The 19,697-nt window shown below is 30.9% G+C and overlaps 4 protein-coding genes, 1 non-coding gene and 1 pseudogene across 7 annotated transcripts; 2 read left to right on the forward strand and 4 right to left on the reverse strand.

Annotated features, from left to right (window-relative positions):
* Positions 1-1,483: 1,483 nt before the first annotated feature.
* Positions 1,484-4,656, reverse strand: LOC137822014 (probable protein phosphatase 2C 40; annotated as a pseudogene).
* Positions 2,199-2,303, forward strand: LOC137823216 (U6 spliceosomal RNA). Its single transcript, XR_011083086.1, has one exon. It is a non-coding gene; the product is annotated as a U6 spliceosomal RNA (small nuclear RNA).
* A 1,495-nt stretch (positions 4,657-6,151) lies between the features above and the next one.
* On the reverse strand, positions 6,152-7,587 carry LOC137820067 (small ribosomal subunit protein eS21). The gene is made up of 4 exons (XM_068623846.1): positions 7,467-7,587; positions 7,273-7,365; positions 7,010-7,142; positions 6,152-6,365 (listed from the first exon to the last, which is right to left on the reverse strand). Exons 2-4 carry the CDS (start codon positions 7,320-7,322, stop codon positions 6,300-6,302), a joined length of 249 nt encoding a protein of 82 aa, XP_068479947.1. The 5' UTR covers positions 7,323-7,365; positions 7,467-7,587; the 3' UTR covers positions 6,152-6,299.
* Positions 7,588-9,971: 2,384 nt separating this feature from the next.
* LOC137821717 (heat shock factor-binding protein) lies at positions 9,972-12,371 on the reverse strand. Of its 3 annotated transcripts, XM_068626445.1 has the most exons (6): positions 12,135-12,371; positions 11,748-11,787; positions 10,844-10,897; positions 10,536-10,559; positions 10,404-10,446; positions 9,972-10,304 (listed from the first exon to the last, which is right to left on the reverse strand). In XM_068626445.1, the coding sequence occupies exons 3-6, from the start codon at positions 10,853-10,855 to the stop codon at positions 10,153-10,155; spliced, it is 231 nt and encodes a 76-aa protein (XP_068482546.1). In that variant the 5' UTR covers positions 10,856-10,897; positions 11,748-11,787; positions 12,135-12,371; the 3' UTR covers positions 9,972-10,152. The 3 variants fall into 3 exon arrangements, with proteins under 3 accessions (XP_068482546.1, XP_068482545.1, XP_068482547.1); XM_068626444.1 differs by lacking the exon at positions 11,748-11,787 and having other exon boundaries at positions 12,135-12,304; XM_068626446.1 differs by lacking the exon at positions 11,748-11,787 and having other exon boundaries at positions 12,024-12,167.
* A 1,062-nt stretch (positions 12,372-13,433) lies between these two features.
* Positions 13,434-13,934, forward strand: LOC137822458 (translocator protein homolog). Its single transcript, XM_068627345.1, has one exon. It carries the CDS (start codon positions 13,434-13,436, stop codon positions 13,932-13,934), a length of 501 nt encoding a protein of 166 aa, XP_068483446.1.
* Positions 13,935-15,449: 1,515 nt separating this feature from the next.
* LOC137820500 (xyloglucan 6-xylosyltransferase 2-like) lies at positions 15,450-17,390 on the reverse strand. The gene has a single exon (XM_068624622.1). It carries the CDS (start codon positions 17,230-17,232, stop codon positions 15,874-15,876), a length of 1,359 nt encoding a protein of 452 aa, XP_068480723.1. The 5' UTR covers positions 17,233-17,390; the 3' UTR covers positions 15,450-15,873.
* Between the last annotated feature and the right edge of the window lie 2,307 nt (positions 17,391-19,697).

Raw genomic sequence — 19,697 nt, forward strand, 5'->3', positions numbered from 1 at the left:
TTTGAGACACAGTCTTATGCAAAATATGGATATATTTCTGAGTAGAAATTTAAACTTTAACTCATCAAAATTGTAAGAGACTGATTCTTTATGTTAGTTAGACTCAATCCTGACACTGAAAGAAATATATCTATGCAGAGATTATGAAAAACCAAGTTAATGAAAATCAGAAATGAATATGCAGGCTACCAAATTCTTCCTTGGAAATTAGGACTGAATAATTTGGAAAGATGAAAATGTTATGTGGGGTATCAAAGCTTGCAGAACCACAAAAAGTTATGCAGTTTGATGTTGGAATATATGTGTGTATGTGTGAAAAAAGAATACAATTATACACAGTATATATACTAAATCAAATTTTGGATACTGAAATAGTGTATTATTTGAACATGATAAGTTCCATTTACTACACCTATGGGGACACTTGTTGGTGGCTAAGGCATGATTTGTGCCAAGTTTTGGGGACATGTAGGTGTTGGCCAACTTTAGTTTGTGGAGCAAAAGTTGAAATTCACTAAAAACACTTTTTGGTCTGCCCTAAATTAACATATCAGTAAGAAGGGCATTGCTATTAGCAGCTCTAGCTACTTTTTAAACTTCCAACTTTTTCATTTTTAGTACAAGATATTCTTCACACAAATAGGTTTTTGTTAGGATAATTTAATGACAGCACTATAATGAGGAGATGTTTGACAACAATCTTCTGTGTCCTCTTTTCATTTAGTTCAAGGATGTTACTTATGTTCACTAACTTCTTGCATGTTTGTGTCACTGTTGGGTCTGTCTTTGATTTATATACATTTTGGAAAAAAACATTTCTTTGATTACAAGCATGTTTTTCTCTTCCATATCACTTTAATCTTCTTTTTATCACATCATTTCTTATATCTATTACTTTCTCTTTAAAAGAAGTGTGTATTTTTTTCTTGGTCCATTGACAGAAGCCTCAAGCCCCAGATTTGTTTTGCTTTTTAAAGGTTATGCTTCAATGTAAAAAGAACACATCAACAAGACAAAGTAATTTGAAATACTAACTTCAGAACTAAAAATAGTTTCTATAAAAAAAATTGAATTTTGAAGCTGAGAAACATGATAAGAATGTTACAATTTTTCATCAAAGATTAATTATTAAGTTTTACAACCAACAGTAAGTCTTCTGTTTCTTTCCATTTTAATGTCACCATATCATATTGCTCAGAGTCTCCAGATTCAAAATATTTCATCACTTTCTATCTGTAAGTACAAAAAGAATAACTGTAAAAGAGTGAAGCACTTTTATTTTTATGCATGCTTAAATTTAGATTCTTTTGCTTCTTTTCATATTTTCAAGCATTCATCATGTATCTCAATTCAAATATAAAGCAGACCAACTCAGAAGAAAAGTATATGATGTAACAATCTTACTCTATATATAAATCTCTTGATTTCTATACTAATATAGCTTGTTTATAACTTCAGTCAAAATATAAAGCATTTATCTACATTTTTCGAAACAAAAAAGCTATTTTTCATTGATATTATATACAAGGAAACCATTTGTAACATTCAATTTCCAGAGAAATAGGAAAACTACGGCAAAATTTTGAAATACCAAAGGAACAAATGATTCTAAGTTCTAAAGGTCTAATGTACACTTTGAACATCAAAGCTTCAAATGTGATTTTTCTTTGGTCAGTGTTTAGGTGCAAATTGATGCTTTTGAAGTCCGTTGATTCATGCCAAGGATGATCACAATTACTGTCACATCATCATGGTACTTCCTCCTCCTTCCCATCAGGAACATTCATCAACTCTTCCATGCTGAAGCCTGCAAGAGAATCACTTAGTAACCAAAAGTAGCACAACATGAATTCATATTCATGCAATGAAGATCAAATTTATCATGAGATCTTGGAAAATTACCTGCAGAATCAGCTGCTCTCGCAACTAATTGCTCAATAAGAAATTTTGCTGGATCACCAAAAGGATTTCTCAAGATATAAGACTCTACAAGCTGTACTGCTTCATCATTACTGAAGAAGTCAAATAAACCATCACTCCCAACTATCACAAATTGGTCAGAATCTGAGATTTTGTGCACATTCAACGATGGATCAGTTGAAATATACGGCGGGCTTGTGAGATCAGGAACTCGAAGGATTCCCATTAATGCATCATTCAGAATTTTCTGTAGCCAAGAAAAAAAAGGAAAATCAAGTCCTTTTGCAATAATGGGTGTTCATAAAATTGAACGATACAGAGAAGATTAGCATGACCCCTGCGCAAGGATGACACACACAAATCGAGAAACTAGCAAACTCAATAAATGTAATACAGTTCCATCCACTCATCATTTGTAGATAGGAGATTCTATAATAACCTATGAGTGGAGATTCTTTTAGAAAAGAAAATCACAAATCAAAATATTTTGGAACCTTATTGGCTAAAATATAACAAAGAATGCCAACCTTTTTCAAGTACCCTACTCCTAAAGCTCGAGTAACCTTAAGTTTTCCTTTCACTTTCCCTGCTACTATGGTTTTAGGATCATCAGGGTGATCAGCAAGAACTCGATCTCTTTCAGCTTCATTGTCAACAGTATGACTATCTGTGAGCTGGATAGACTTCAATCTCTCATTCCCATCTATTAAGTTACCTGTGCAGCACGTCGCCAATACTGCTCTGCTGTCGCCAAGATTAAGTGTATATAAATCATTGCCATGAAGAAGCACAAGTAAAACACAAGACCCAATAGAAACTAAATCTGGACGTTCCTCCATTTCCTGCTCAACCATGCATAAGAAATCATTCTCAACCTGACTAAGAACATGCTGGAGACCATCAAGTACTGTGCCATGTGAAAATGATTTAGAAGATGCTTCTGACTTGGAAGGTGAAGTAATGTTTGCAAAACAGTCAAGACCAGAATTGTTTCCTTTAAATTTTGAAGGAGATTGATGCTTCTGAAGAATAAGACTATCATCCAAAGTATATGGAAAGGATTCATCCACACCCATATTGTCAGAAGCTTTTTTTATGGAATCTGGTTCCAAATCACAATGTAACATATTGAAATAAGATACAATGGTGTCGTAAAGGGTACCCGCCAAAAAGTCAGCTGCATCTCTCCCATTGAATCCATCATAAATTGCACAGAAGAGCCACCCATTTTCCTCAGAACAAACTGCTTGAACTCTATCTTCACCAGCCGCTCCTCCAGCAACTTGAACATCCATGGCACTAAGAAAACCTTCAGTTCTGGAAGGAGCACTCATAGATTTTAATGTACAAGGGTCATAGTCAAGCATGTTACTTGGAGTGGAAGGGCTGCAACTTAGATTTGAAAAACTACTATGGACAGAAGATGATAACATGTCCAACTTTGGAAAACTTGATGAAGAGGGTACCATCCGAAACGATTTAGGAGAGTCCAAACTCGGAAGGATTTCTTCACCTATAACGCCATTGCAGATATTGGTGTTGGCAAGTGTAGCATTTGCACTTAAGGCAGCACCAGAAAAGCAAGAGAAACTGCTTGTTCTATTGATTTCATTGCAAGGTATACCTTTATCACTATTGCATTGATAGCCAAAACTTATTTTAAGTTCACCTTCAGGGTTACGCATGCTTATCTCCTGGTTTAAGAAATCCATTCTCAACACAATCAATATTACATCACTGGCATAAAAGTAAACAGTACCAACACACAAATACAAGGAAAGCAACAACAGTAACTAAATTGTGTTGCCACCACAATAATTTACAACATCAGGAAAAGGAAAAGAAATTCAATAAAATATAAGCTTCAACCAACACACCATATCCACTCCTTGAAGGCTACACTTATTCAACCTCATAAATTATTTGTGACAATTTGAATACTGTTAAATTTTACCATTTGGCTCCAACAAAAAATACCAAATTCTTTTGACGTTAATGATTAAAGAAGAACTTCTCCATTCCACCCCTTCTCGTAAAGCCCCCCAGAAACAAGGAAAAGAGGAAGAAAGAACATCAATTCATTATCCTTTGCTCATAGCACAAAAACAGGCAAAATTACTGAAACAATAAGCTTGTTTATTTCCAATCTCTCTCTCTCTCTCACACACACACACAGTGAAGCTTCATTGACAGTGGCAGACAGTGATGAAAATACTTAACAAAAATCAACACTAAAAGAAAAAGGGCACATTTTTGCATCAGTTCACGTTCAGTGATTCTCTCACCTATTTTGAACGTGGGGAAAGATCAAGATCAAAACTTTCCCGCAGAATTCCAATTGGGCATTCTCTATTTTATTTGTTTTGCAAAATAAACAAAACCCAGAAGAGAGAAAGACACAGAGAACAAAAAAATCAGCAGGAGACACGTGAAATGAATAAAAAAAGAGGGGGTGAGGGAAAAAGGAAGGCACTTACGAATGCAGGTATGGAAAGGAAGAGTGTTGACGAAGAAAGAGATGAGAGAAGAGAGAAAGTGGTGAAGGAAGAATGAGTGTTGAAAGGAAAAGAAGAAATGGAGGTTGTTGGAAATTCGGATGGTAGAGAGGAGAAAGGAAGAGGAGAGGTGTGGTGTGTGGAATACTCTTTCATGGCTCACGTTTCTTCTCTTCCTTTCTTTTCCTCCAAACACTTCAAAAACCTTTTTTTTTTTAAATATACTTCACAACCATATTATGAATTGATATTGATTTATAATCTAATCATAAATTGCTACATATGATCAATTTGTTAGTTTTTTTATAATAACTATTAGTGAATTTTGATTTATTGTAAATACACAAGTATTTCCTTTAATTATACAAAATCATTTAATTATCTTGTCTTGCGAGTTAAAAAAAAAAATCTATTTCTAATTTTTATACTATCAAGCTTGGATAAATTGATATATGTATAACTTGTAAGCCTTTAATATTATATCCATTAATAGATTTAAACGATTAAAACGTAAACAAACATGTATGTATTATATATATATATATATATATATATATTAAAGACAACTAATGAATATATAATTTTAATATGTTCAAAATTTTAATATAATAATAATAATAATAGAAAATAAGATATATATTTATATTGTACTTGAGTATAAATGTGTTTACTAGAATGTGTTAAAGCCTATATCTTTCTTATAATTGAATGGTTGCTGTAAAAACATTTACATTAATAATAATGCATACAATGGTAACTAAATATTTGGTCTGCCACTAAATAAGATTTAACTTTTTGTTGATATGTTATATATATATCAATTCATAATATGGTTGTGTATATATGTGTGTGTATATATATAATAAATCTCAAGTTTCTATCACAACCATATATATGTGTGTATATATAATAAATCTCAAGTTTCTATCACAATTTAACAAGGATACTTTTTTGAAAAAACTGGATGACATAATTTATTTATGCAAGAAATATAATATAAATAATAAAGCACTCTTTTGATATAAGAATTATGATGATAAGCTCTAGTAATTTGAAAAAAATGTTTGGTAATCGAAGACCCAATTATCTTTAATTTTTTCTTTATTTCGAACATCACTTATTTGTTTCCCTCAGACTTATATTGTAAAACAGATTTGGTTCAAATTCATTCTATATTGAATCAAGCACAATTTTAACCTGATTTAAAAGAAAATACTTTTAAATAGGTCAAACAAATAAAATTAGTTTAAATTTATTTTAAGATATAATAGATTGATTTATAAAACATGACAAATGAATATATTTTGAATATTTAAATAAGTTACCTATATAAATAATTATTATTATTTTAAAAAAAAACTGAAATATACACTCTCAGTGATTTTCAATAACACATTTTAAATAGTATTCACACGTATTTTACAATCATTAATAAGGTTCACCCCAAACTACCCACAACATTCTCAACATTAGAAGCTTTAAAAATTCACTTTCTAGTGGTATATTATTAATGAAATTATTATAAACTGACAATTACTTTAACGTATTTCAATAATTAAGAAACTAAAGATCATGAAAAGATTTAAAAACAATTGATACACTTTAGTAAAAATTTACGAAAATTTACCATCACTAATTTTAAATAGAAATTCAGCGAAGCATTCTGTTGTGTTGTGAAGTAAACTTCAGAAAACTAGGTAACATATACCCTAATATTAAAATATAAGACAACCGAATACTAATCAAAGCATTGTAAGAAAAACAACCTTAGAAGGAGGTACCAAGTACCAACAAAAATTCAGAAGTATTTGCTCAAAACGACAATCATAATCCTCAAATATCACTAGTAAGGGTAGAAATTAACACATGAAAAAGTAACAAATTCTACTGTTGCTTAACTTCAGCTTTCTTCTTCTGCCACAGGCGATCTAGGGCACTGTCAGCATCACCCTGGAAATTACGAGCATGAAAACAAATCATAAGCAAGAAATGCATTCTCACAAGTATGTAGAATATCATAAATGGAACATGAAGTTTCCACACAAAAACTGGGACCTGAACACAAAATAGAAATACAATAATCAACATATTCATGAAATCAAAAGCAACCACCAAACTGGTTGTTAATCATACAGAACTACATTAGTTTTCTTATCCTCGGACTACTGTTTTCTGAAAATTTTCACAATTGATCACCCAAATATATCTATATCTATGCAGGAAATAAATTTGTTTATTTATTTTCAAGAATAAAACAGTTCCAAGGTACACATTTTTTCAATATAAAAAGAAACCCCGCATAAAATCAAACCCTAAAATTTCGTTAACAAAAACCCTAATTTACAATACACTTCAATTAACCACACAATCCAAAATTTCGTTAACAAAACCCTAAATTAGAATACACATTCATTAACCACACAATCAATACAACGAACCAACACAAATAGAAGGTTGCAAAGAAAACAAATCACTAATGGCATAAATAAAAACAAAACTAGGTCAAAGTTGACACAAACATTTGCAAGTAGAAAAATAAAAATAATGATAATAAACAAAGAAAAATCAAGTCCAGAAACAGTGAAAATGGTTACCTGAGCGCGGATATAGCCACAAAGGGCAAAGGTGGAGAATTGACCATTGTAGATACCATTCTCATCCACATGCCCAATGTTAATCTGAACCGAAGCATGATCTTTGGCGGTGATCAATCTGTTTGTAGCAGAACTGCACCATATTCATAAAATCGATTCAAATTCCCAAACACAACGACCAAACACATAAATTACCACTAAACGAAAATTTCCAAAAAAAATATAAAATTAATTGAAAAATATAGTAGAACCGAGGTGCATACCACTTCCTAGGGATGTAAAGCTCAGTGATCTGTCCTTCCTCGTTCTGCATCTTTGGTTGAGTGTTGCAAAATTCCTTCACAAAATCTATAAACCTGAATCACATTAAAACAACAAGGTAGTAACAATAAGCACTCCATAGAATTTTCAGAAGAATTAGAAAAGAAAAAGGAACACGTGAGAGAGAAGCGCCCACCAGAGAAGACGATGAACGAAGGAGTGCGGTAGAGGAGGAATAGGGTTCCACACGATTGTTATAAATCCCAAAAACCCTAGTTTCCTTGGGCCGGGCTTCTAATATTATGTCTTCAAAGCCCAAATTCAACAAAAAGATTAAAAAATACAAATTGATTTCAAAATATTATAGTTTTGATAATAAAATAATCCCTAATTTAGGGTTAAATTCATCCCAAAAATTATATTTAAATAGAAAAATAACTTAATCAAATTATTTATAGAAGATAATTATGTGATTTTTTTACATATTCTCAAAATATAATTAATTTTTCCTTTTTTCAAAACTAAATTGACACGTTTGCACATTATTAAATGGGTTATTTGCACTAGAAAATATAAATAAAATGTGTACTAATTCACATTTTTTTACCTATATCGTTTTACATAATCGTGTTTAAGAGTGATAATATTTATTTACTCCATCAAAAATCTACAGTATTACAATTATCGAATTTTATGTTGTCACTTACTAATAGAACTGAATACTAACTAATTAAAGCATATATGAAAAATCATAACTGAAAAGTTGTGTGAAGATACATATTTAAACGTAACAATAAACCGACATAAAGAAATGAAGTAATTTTCAATACTATTTTATAAGGGTGGGCAAAAAAAATCTGATTGAACCAAACTGCTCTATTTTTTTGCATTGTTTTGCTCCACTAAAAATTCATTTATCCAAAATCTGGTTTTTATTTTAATCCACATTTTATAACATTCCATATTAGATTTCCATTTTAGTTGTACAGATTTAAAAAAATGGAAAATCCAAATTCCTAATCCAAATTTTATTTGTTTGAATTAATTATGTTCTGATTTACTGTTCGTCTCTCGGCACAAATTACTTCTTACTCAGATTCTATCACAAAGCAATGCACGTCATTTATTTTCTTTTTCCACGACATCACAATGCAATTTTTTTATTTATTTTTAGTACAATACATGTTTTTATGTAAGTTTAATATATATATATATAAGGCAATTACAACCATTTTAAAAAGTCAAAATTTAATGTCAACTAAAGAAAGTAATTCAACTGAAATTTTTTGTTAAAATTAATCAAATTTAAATGAACATTTAAAGGTTCTATTTTTTTAAAAAATAAATTCAAGATTAATTAAAGTATTATAGGTAGATATACTTTGAATGTTAAGAATTTATGGTATATGTTACCTTTAAATTTTGGTATTATTAAATTATAATTTTATTATATTTATTTAATGTTTTTATAATATTAAACTTTTTTACATATAACTATATTAATATTATGTTAATTTTTTTTAAATATGAATTTGAATTTAAAATCTAATTTAATTTTTTTTATAAAAATATGAATTTGGATTTTAAATCCATTCCAAATATTTGGATTTGGATTTATAAAAATCCAAATTAGTTTTATAAAAAAATATGGATTTGGATTTAAAATATGATCCAAATATTTAGATTTGGATTCAATTTGGATTGGATTTGATTTTCCATGACCACCCTTACTATTTTATATAAACTTGCATTAGTGTCTTTTATATAGAGGATTTTTTTTTATGAAAGGGAAAATATAACATTAAACAGAAAAATTATTGAGTTTTTATTTTATTTCATGCGTCTAATATATAATTTAGTTTGCAAACTGAGGAAAACAATTAACTAGTTCTAATTTACTAGTCCGCATTCACAATATTTATGATTTGCTTATCTCATTAATTTTCCCAAATGAAAAAGAGAATATAGAAAATTATAAACAATTTTTTTTTAATGAGATAAAAAAAATATATTTAAAATTCACTGTAATTGTTCTTATTTATTTACTTGTTATGAAAAAACATATTTTTTAATCCTAAAAAATTAAAACTAACAAATTCTATAAGATTTGTTATGATGTTGGAATGAATTTTACAAATATTTTATACTCCTTTCAGAATAGTATAAATTATATAATTATACACCATATGAATTGACAATAAAAATTTGTATGGATTAAATATGTTTCTATTTTTTTTAAGCAAAAATATATTTTTGGACTGGTTAAAAAAATTTATTCTTTATTTTTATAATCATAATAAAAATTTATACAATAAACTTAAATTTTTAAAAAATTAATATATTTTTTTTAAAATTGTATTAAATCATGTTAGAATTGTAAAATATCCAACAAATATTTTTGAATTAAGCATTTCACTTATATATATCATACTTATATATATCATACGAATGTCGTACGAGTGTCAGTATCCGATACGGACACGTCATTTAAGAGTGTCCGAGCTTCATATCATAAATAGATATATAAGTATATGTTTGAATACATAGTACTTATTATTTGAAACCAAACAAAACTTATTTTTTTAAAATTTAAATGTTCAAACTGACCCAAAACCAGAAAACTTCAATCTAATAAAGTTTTGATCACTGGAATTTTTTTTCCTGTGAAATACTTGATACAATCACAGATGAATAACGGCGCTGACAAAGAGAGATAAAATTCAGTACATTCTATAGGGATGCGAAAATTAGAAAGATGTTCATAAATATTTGAACAGAAGGAAAAAAAATGCATAATACACAGCTCATCAACACATGGAGTTTGAAATGTACCATGAAAAAACATTAACACTGATCTATGCTGAACCATTTTGCTGTCATTTTTAATGGTTTTCTATTTCAGACTTCAACTCACGCAAAGGGGATTTCTCTGTCTCGGGGACTGAAGGAGAGGGTGAGCCCTCCACTCCAATTTCTGCTCGGAGTTCATTGATGTTCTGCTCCAATTCCTCTATCCTATTGCCCATCTCATCAAGTGCATTGGAATTAAGAAAAACAAGTAACCAAGTAATTTATGGCTTCTATTTGACATGGTAGTAAGAAATTATTAGTAAAATTGTAGACCAAAGGATATTCTTTGAAATGATGGAGTTTGACATCGTCTGGAACCTGCTTTGCTGCAAATTAAGGCACCAATATGATAAAACAGTGGAATAGTTTCATTTATTTGGAATGAAAAATTTCACAATCAAACCCAACAACTTACCATCTGCTCAAGAAGATTTTGTACCTGCAAGGAGCAGCAATCCAATTAGGAAACATTTGAAACTACTATTCATTTTTTGTCAGACAAAGTAGCTTTAGCACATATTAAGAATACTGCATAACCACAGAGCATGATCCTTATGTGATTATAAATGCCGACTTTCCACTATGATGAGCAAAACATACTAGGATCATCTTAAAATTATATCCTATGAGAATTTAACTCTACACATAATCATGAAATCTATAGCTGTCACATTTTTATTTGTCCATCCACAGTGGAAAAGAGAAAAGTTGTAAGTTACTCACAAAAGCTGTCATATCAGCAGTGCTCTGTTTAGTGTCTTCAGCATCATGTCCACTCTGCCAAAAGCAAAAAATGGCGAGATAAAACAGGAGGTAATGCCAGATTGCCAGTAATGGTTATATATTCCACATTCAAGAGAGTTAGTTTCATAAAAAATAATGATGAACAATGAATTCCATTTCTATTAAATGTGCATTTGCCACAACTATTTGGTACAGAACAAAAGCAGCCTTCATACTAAAAAATGCATAGATTAGCTAATATGTACATGTTTAACAAGAACAGTCGTACCAAAGTTTAAACACAATAATATTCAACTTTCTGCTAAATGATGTGATCAACTTCATAATCACCATTATAACATCCAGGTCCCAAGCACTGTTTAATGAATAATTGACATCTTAGGCAAGTTTCTTAGTTACTCCTGCCCTTCTCTCAGAAACCCCACCCCAAGCACAACGAAACACAAATCCTCAGACTAAAATTATTCATGGGCATTCTCTGCACTACAAAAGGAACCCACATCCTCCTTAACACACAAGAAATCACAACCACCATCTTGGCCAGTTTAACATCTAAAGCCTTAACAAAGCAATCCTTGTTCTTGGGGGTCTACAATCATGTACACCATCTGTTACCAATACAACGAGGGTTACCAACAATCAAACACAACATGAACTTCCAACATTAAAACTGAATAAATCAAAATTACACAGCAATATTACCGCCTGCTTCCAAACATCAAACTAAGTTCATCTGAAATGCAAAACAGTTTCTTCAACCAGATGTTTTTCTCATTTCAAACGATTTGATTTATCTAAATGAAGTAAGAATAAAGCAACAGTAATAGCTGACCCTTTTAAATCTGTAAAGTTTTGCATCAATGAATGAAATTACTAACTTTACCTTCTAAACTAAGTTGCCCAGTTGAGTCCCATCCTAAAAGCTAATCAATTAAACAAAATAAGAGAAGATTTCATAAATTTAAGATACACCACAAGCCAAACCCTGGAGAACTACTAAAACCATCCAACTATTAAAGAAAACAACAACAGCTTCAATTTGAAAACCCATAAATCCGCAATGAAGAGGTAAAACTGGCACAAGAATCAGGAATTCAACAATTGGTCACTGGAAGAGTTAAAAGAAAAAAGAGTTCTAATTTTGGGCATGATTGAATACCTAGGGTTTCCGATTTCTGAACTGAAAGTGGGAAGTACCATTCACCCACTTGTTCTAAACAGTGAAATTGTGGTTAAAAAAGGAAGAAAATGTAAAAAAACTAAAGCTTACCATGTTGGGGTGATTCAGCGTGTTGAAGTGATGGTTGCAGAAAATGGCGATGATTCAAAGCTCTGTGTTATTGTTTTTGAGTATGCAGGGAATGTTAGTAACCTTGAGATTCAAGGAAAGGAAAAGCAGATAAAGCTCCTTAAATTCACACTGTTTTTGCTCATTTTTTTTCACTTTTTTGCCTTCCAATTTATAATTTAAAATGAGGAATGTGCACTTTATTTTTAGAATGTGAGAGACAGAGAAAAAGAAAAAGTAATGTAGAAAAAAAAATATAATTACATGTTCCCCACTTCTAGTAAAAAAACATATGCTTTAGTCAAATACAAAATAAATAACATAATAACATGTGATAATTGTATATACATTTATTTATATTTGTGACATGTTTATATTATTATTTTGGTTGTAAATTTAAAAGATTTTTTTAAAATTTAAGTTGAAATTTCTCACTATACTAAGATGAAAGAGGATTCTATAAATAATAAATCACAATCATTTAAAATTTTCTTAAATTATACTTATATTTTTTTATCAACAATGATATATTGACAAATTTTTTTCTACATACATCTTATAACTCCTAATACTATTATTTTTTATATTATTTAATTATAAATTTTTTTTCTTAAGTTAAACTGTGACATTAAGAATTGTATATTACTTCCTGAATTATCAAATTATAATTTTTCATTTTTTATAGATATTTTCCTATTAAATTAAACTTCTTTGGTATAAGCATAAATATTTTAAAAACTTTTAGGAATCATGTCTAACTTTAACAATACAATGTTTTAAAATAAATGAGATATTTGTGTAGAATTAACATAGTCTTTTTGTAATCTCTGAGAAACTTTATGAGTATACAAGTGTAATCTACTCTTATATATTGTTATACATTGAACTATTCTATCTAACTTATGAATCTCTTACAATATTAATAAAAAAACAAAACTATTACATTAAGATTTCCATTAACTTAGTCTTAAATCAAAAGAAGTTAACAAAGTCCTAACCTTTTATTTACAATATTTTGATGCAAGGAATGTGTTATTATTGTGTTTGCACCTCACACCCCTTAGGGTTCTCAAATACTCCAATTATTAAACTCATAAGAGGAAGTTACTAAAATTTTCTTTTCCTTAAATATCTTTACATAGTAAGTGGATAATTAACCATTTGTTTTAGTGATTAATGTTCTCATTCTTAATTTAAACACTCTCCTAACTTTGCTCCAAAACACTCGTTTACCAATTTAATCTCTTTCCTATCATTGTGATGACTCTTCTCCATTTTGCCATGGCTTCTCAAACATTGCATGACACAAAGAAATCACAAGCTAGGAGAGCCCTAAGATCCCTAGCCATAGGCATAGCAGTTCCATTCGCCCTAACATTGGCCATAATCATACTTTTTGGTTCAGGAAGAAGGTACAACAACATCTCAAAGCCCTTTTGGTTTGCACCACTATGGTTCATTCATTTGGCCTCATTAGGGTCATCTTTCTTCATGGGTCTTGCAGCATGGTTAGTGTGGGCTGATGGTGGCTTCCAAGGGGAAACAGATGCAATGTCTCTTTACATAGCTCATGTGTCTCTCAGCATTGTGTGGCACCCTCTTGTCCTCATCATGTCTCTTTATTGGCTTGCTTTGCTTTCTAGCCTCATCAACTTTGGGACCCTCTTTATGTGTTATTTGAGGTTTAGAAAGGTGAACCCTTTTGCCAAAGATCTAGCCAAACCTTGTTTGGCTTTGGTTATGTATCTTTCTCTTGTTAGCTTCAAGCTAATCTTTATTTGATCAAGCTTTTCTAGTTGTTCATTGCTTTGTGGAAACTAATACCCACTTAGATTCTAAATTCTTAGGGACAGAATATGTGTAATTTTCAAATTAGTGTTACCCTATTAAGTGCCTTGGTATTAAGCATTAGTTAATGATTGTTTTGAGATCTCAAAAACTTTTCTCCTTCTTGTGCTTATTTTCCTAGAAATTCCTTTGTTGAGCTTATCCCTTTTCATTCACACACAAAAACAATTGAGATCTCAAGAGATTGGTTTGTTTGATATTTCATTTTTGTCACTTCTTAAAAGTTACTTGATTGTATGTTTTAATGCCTTTTTTTGGACTATAACAATGATATAAATAAAACAATATCAATTGTTTTTGCTATTAATCATTTAATAAAATAAAAGCATAGGTCTATTTAAAATCTAATAAAGGTTTTTTTTATTATTTCACACAAGACCTTGGATGCAGATTGAACTACATCGGGTGCACCAAGCAAAAGTCATTGATCATTATATGAAAAGGAAATTTCTTTTTGCACCCCCTCAGTGCACCCCATATCTTTTGAAAAAACTATTTTACCCTTCTTTACAGTGAATTCATGAAATACATCATGAAAAAGAATTTTCAGAAAAGATTTTCAAAATAGACTCTCTGAAATTATACCTTCCAAAATAAATATTTTGGAACAAGTTTTTCAAAACACAAGCTTGTTCCAAATTTTGTTTTTCTTCTTCTAAGTTAGTATAATGTGTGAGCTACTATGATGATGATATCGATGACAAAGGTGGAATATAATGAGAGAAGAATGGACAGGACAATTTGGTTATTTCACTCAATTGTGGAGTGCAGCTTCAAAAATGGGGTGCAGAAAATAATTCTCATATGAAAAATGAGCTTTGTTCATCACATAAATTTTTATTTATTTTCCAAAACTAAAATTAAATAAAAAGAAAAAAAATAGCAAATGATAAGTCATTATATTAAGAATGGATGTTTGCAGGAAGAATATACATAGATTCTCGTATTTACCCCAAAATCAAAAAATGAAAAAAAAATTATAAATCAAAACAATTAAGTAATTCATAAAAGAAAAAAAAAAGTTTCAATTAAAAACATCTAACATTATATACTAAATCATCGTATTATATTAGTCACGGTATATAATCCCTCCTCTCCCAAAACTAACAATTTTATCATGAAAAACAGTTTATTTATTCAGCAATACATATAATAACAATTAAATTAGTTTAAATAAAACTTAATCTGAATTTGTAAGATATATGTGTCATTGCAAAGAAGAGTGGGATCGTGTACTAATTACTGAACTCAGAATAGTTCCTCACATTACAGTAAAAATGGATCAATATAGTGATGATGATATTATAAATTGTTCTTCAGTTTAAACTACGAAACTGTAGTTTTGCCTCTTTTCAAAGCTTTCTCCAAAGCAAATCAGTTCACACATAATTCTGCAAAGTATAATACTGTAACTAAATTCATCCAAAGGACAACAAATTCATCCAAAACTGAAGAAAAGGAATTATTCTGAATCCGACAATTCCCCATTAATCAATTTATCCACAAAATGAACCAACAGGAAGAAAAGACACAGAAAAAAAGGGCATTTTTTCTTTCTTTTCAAATAAATCACTATAACTCAAAGGCAAAACAAATTAAATTAAAGATTACAATTTTCAATACTATCATCATCATCATAGGCAGCAGCTACAAAGCAGAGAGTACTGTCGCAGCAGATGAATGAATATCAAGTAGCAGTAGTAAGTATGAATTAGGAAAATGAACCAACATCACCAAGTTTGGACTAACCCCAACTTTGGCGTGAACCTCAGTTTTTTGTGGTCACGGGGACCACAGTTTGCAGCAGCATCAATCATAGATTTCTGCAATTTCCCAAATCGCGCTGACAAAATGCAATTTACAAGCTCCATGATCAAGAAGAAGGAAGCTTGATAGCTTTGAAAGCAGGGTGAAGCAACCCAAGATCATCCTTGATCTCAAGAGGGTTTCCAGTGTCATTCCTCACTTTCTTCACCCTGCGACTTGCAAGGGTCTTGTGAGTGAAGCCATACATCTGCAAAATCTGGTTATCCCCAAAATTATAAGCCCTATCCATCTGCTTCAAGCACCTCTCCACAGGGTAATCACCAAACTTCCCACAAGGCTTGCACCCCACAAAGTGGGTCACCAAAGGCCACCTATGATCCCCAAGCCCCGGGTGATAATTCTCAATCATCTCCTCGTAACGGTCCACCAAAATCCCCCAATACCCGTGCAAGTAATAATGATTCTCAAGGTAAACCTTGTCACCCCATGTTTCCCTCCCAGTGGCCAACAAATAAACCATGGCAGATTGATCGTCAGCTTCAAAAACAGGCCTATTCTTGAGCTCCCTAGTGAGCACTTTCCCAGCCTCATCCCTTATCTTCCCTTTAGGCCCCATGGGAGCCCAAGCATCAAGAATATCCAAAGACCATTGACAATTCCTCAACAGAAAACTCCCAGTGTTCAACCCAATCCAATTTTTCTCATCATACACCATCTCATTCCACCCATGCATAACAAAGTTGGAATCCTTGTACCTCTCCCATGGAACCTCAAAAGCCATGTCGGTGAACATTGCATCACTGTCCATCCACCAGAGAAACTCCACTTCAGGGTGCGAGAGCAAGAGTTTCCGAATCAAGGGAAGCTTGGCCCAAAACCCTGCCATCTCAGCGTCCAGAAGAGCCATGTTGTAGAAAATCTCAATCCCATGAACCCTGCAATAGTCAATCTTGTTCTTGATCGATTTCACAAGGTAGTGATCACCGACAGGGTTTTCACACGGTTTGGGGGACGAACCGGTGACTAGGAGTACACGTGGCTTGTTGGGTCGGATGAAGTTAGGGTACTCAGGGTTGGCTCGGAGCCAGGCTCGGCGCTGTTCATCCCAATCGGAGATTTTGGGTCCCAGAGTGTAGGGCGCGTTGGGGTCACGCTTTTCGTCCTCGCTGGGAGGCTCGTCCACGAGGATCTTGGAGAGATCGAACGTGGCGTAGTTGTTAGGGTTGGAATCGGCGTTGGAACCGGCGTCGGGTTTGGTCTCTTCGAGGACGCGGCGGGCGCGGGCGGCGGAGATGTGGTAGCGGATCTCGTCGAAGTCCTGCTCCGGCGTACCGAACTTTCCGGCGCCGATTGTGCCGCGGAGGACGACCACCGTGAGGAATAGGCAGAGGAAAGTGACCGTACTGTGCCGGCACGCGCGCTGAATCTGCCGCACGCGCCGCGTCCCCAGGCACCGCTCCAGCATTGTCTCTCCGAGTCAACTCGGCGGAATCGAGCGAGTTTATGAGATGCGCTTCGCAAGCGGCGGAAGGAAGAGAGAGTGTAAAAGGAGTGTGAAGAAACGCGTGATTAATATTTAAGATGCTACAAAAGCACACTGTGTCGGTGCAGGACAAGTGTTCTTCAATTTCATCACCTCGTAAATTTAAAATATATATAAAATATTTTTATTACATTTTCGTTACTGAGAAAATCATTTTTATTATATTTTTTGAAACATAAACATGTTAATAATTCACATTAATTGTAGTTTTAGCGCGTCGCATGTGTTATGCTGGTTTACAGCTAAGAATGGCCTGCGCCTTAGGAACATGCATTCCCAGTTCTCTTAATTTGGTCTTCTAAATATATATATATATATATTTTTTTTATCAAATTATACACAATTCACGTATAATATAATTATATTATTTTTATCATTATTTTTCTATTTTATATTGTTAATATTGTCTCATATCACTCCAGAGTTGAGATTAAAAATAATTTATAACTCTTCCTTCTTTGACTGACCACTAATTTTTAAAAACGAACCATACCTAATAATTAATCATAACATTGATATATTTTGAATTTAAGATCAAAACATTTCAAATTTCTTGAGATCAAAATATCTTACTTACCAACATTCAAATCAAATAATATCTCAAAAATTAACCTTAACAATACTATATTTTAAATTTTAGTTTAGAATATCACGAACTTCTTAAGAAAAACATCATCAAAATATTTTACCCATTATATTATCTAAGATATTCGATACGTTAGGAAATATTGTAAGATATACGAATAAAAAGGTATATAATGATGAAAAGAAGAGTATATTTGCTTTAATATAATTTACCCATTTATATAAGATTATAATAGTTTAAAAATAATTAAAGATATTAAGAAATATTTTATGAATAAAATTAATTTTATGTAATTATTGTATAAATATATACTTCTATTTTTGAGTTAAATAACCAACAATTTGCAATAAAACGAGGTAATTGAAAAAGAGTGAAACCCTTGGGCTGCGGCACCTTTCTAGGCCACAACGTTTTATTTTAAATAAATAACAAAATGTAGAAAATAAAAAAGTAAAACCACTCCCATTTATTATTTTTCTAAATACAAATAATAAAAATAAGTAATAAAATACCTTTAAACACTAAGATAAGTTTTACAAGTTCTTTCTAATATAAGTCATTACAAACTTTAAAGAATTTTATTTAAGTATTATTATTATTTTTTTAAACAATTTAGCTCGGATGATACATTACATTCAACATTTCAATTAACTTTGATCTTTTACTATAAAAACAATAATTTAATTAAGTCATTTTTCATTTACAATATATTTTATATTACACTGGTGAAATCCATACATACATTTATATCAACTAATTTTAGCCAAATTGAATTAATTACAAAATATATTTTTTATTTGTAAAATGCATTTTGACATTACAAGTGAAAGAAGTTGGCCTTTGTATTATTTATATTCTTACAATGGAGACATGGTTAACTATGATGCCATCTCATGTACATTTTCCTTAAACTAGTGTTTATACTTCTTTATAAATGACCAAACATAACTTATTTATGTTTTTATCTTCATATCTTTTCAAGTTATGAATATAATTTCATTTATTTTCTATTTTATTTCTATGATTAATTGACATTTTATTGGATGGAATTTGATTTTATTTATTTATTTTAAATAATATAATTATTCAGATAAATTTTTTATTTTATTTCAAAATTCTTACACAGATAACCCATTTTGTTATAAAAAAAATTAGATCTTTTATACAAAATATTATCCTCTTAAAATTTGATATCAAAATACATTATTAAGCATTTATTATTTGTACTTGAAAATGTAGAAATGTGAAAGAACTTTTTCCACGATATATAGCATTGGACCGAACAAATTATTTGATGTTTGTCTTACTCGTAGAATACTTCCAACATGTCTTTTTAAGCAAAGTCTACGGACTCTAGTATAATATTCAAATATTTTATATATTAATTTACAAGACCTAGTCTACAGCATGTTTTTTATATATGTTTGTTTAGACTATGTAACTATACCAATCCCTAAAACCTTATGTTTTCATTGTATATTTTTTACATATTTTCATTTACGATTGTAGTTTTTTCCAGATTCCAGTAAAAGCATGAAATAAAAGGTTCGAATGATACGATGTCACTCCGAAATGAAAAAGATAATTTCGTAGTTTTTGTCTATGAAGACATGTTGTTTAATTATCCAAGATAGATTGAAAGTTCGTTTCATAAGAAATATATAGTCATTTGTTGAGTTGGACTTACTTTCTATTTGAAAGCCCAACCTAATATTAATCACTTTTAGACATTTTTTATTCTTGAACCCATAAAGTAGTCAGTAAAAAGAGAAAAAGAAAATGAGAAAAGAGTGAAGAGAGG

This window comes from Phaseolus vulgaris, chromosome 9, assembly GCF_000499845.2.
Source record: "Phaseolus vulgaris cultivar G19833 chromosome 9, P. vulgaris v2.0, whole genome shotgun sequence".
Taxonomy (NCBI): domain Eukaryota; kingdom Viridiplantae; phylum Streptophyta; class Magnoliopsida; order Fabales; family Fabaceae; genus Phaseolus; species Phaseolus vulgaris.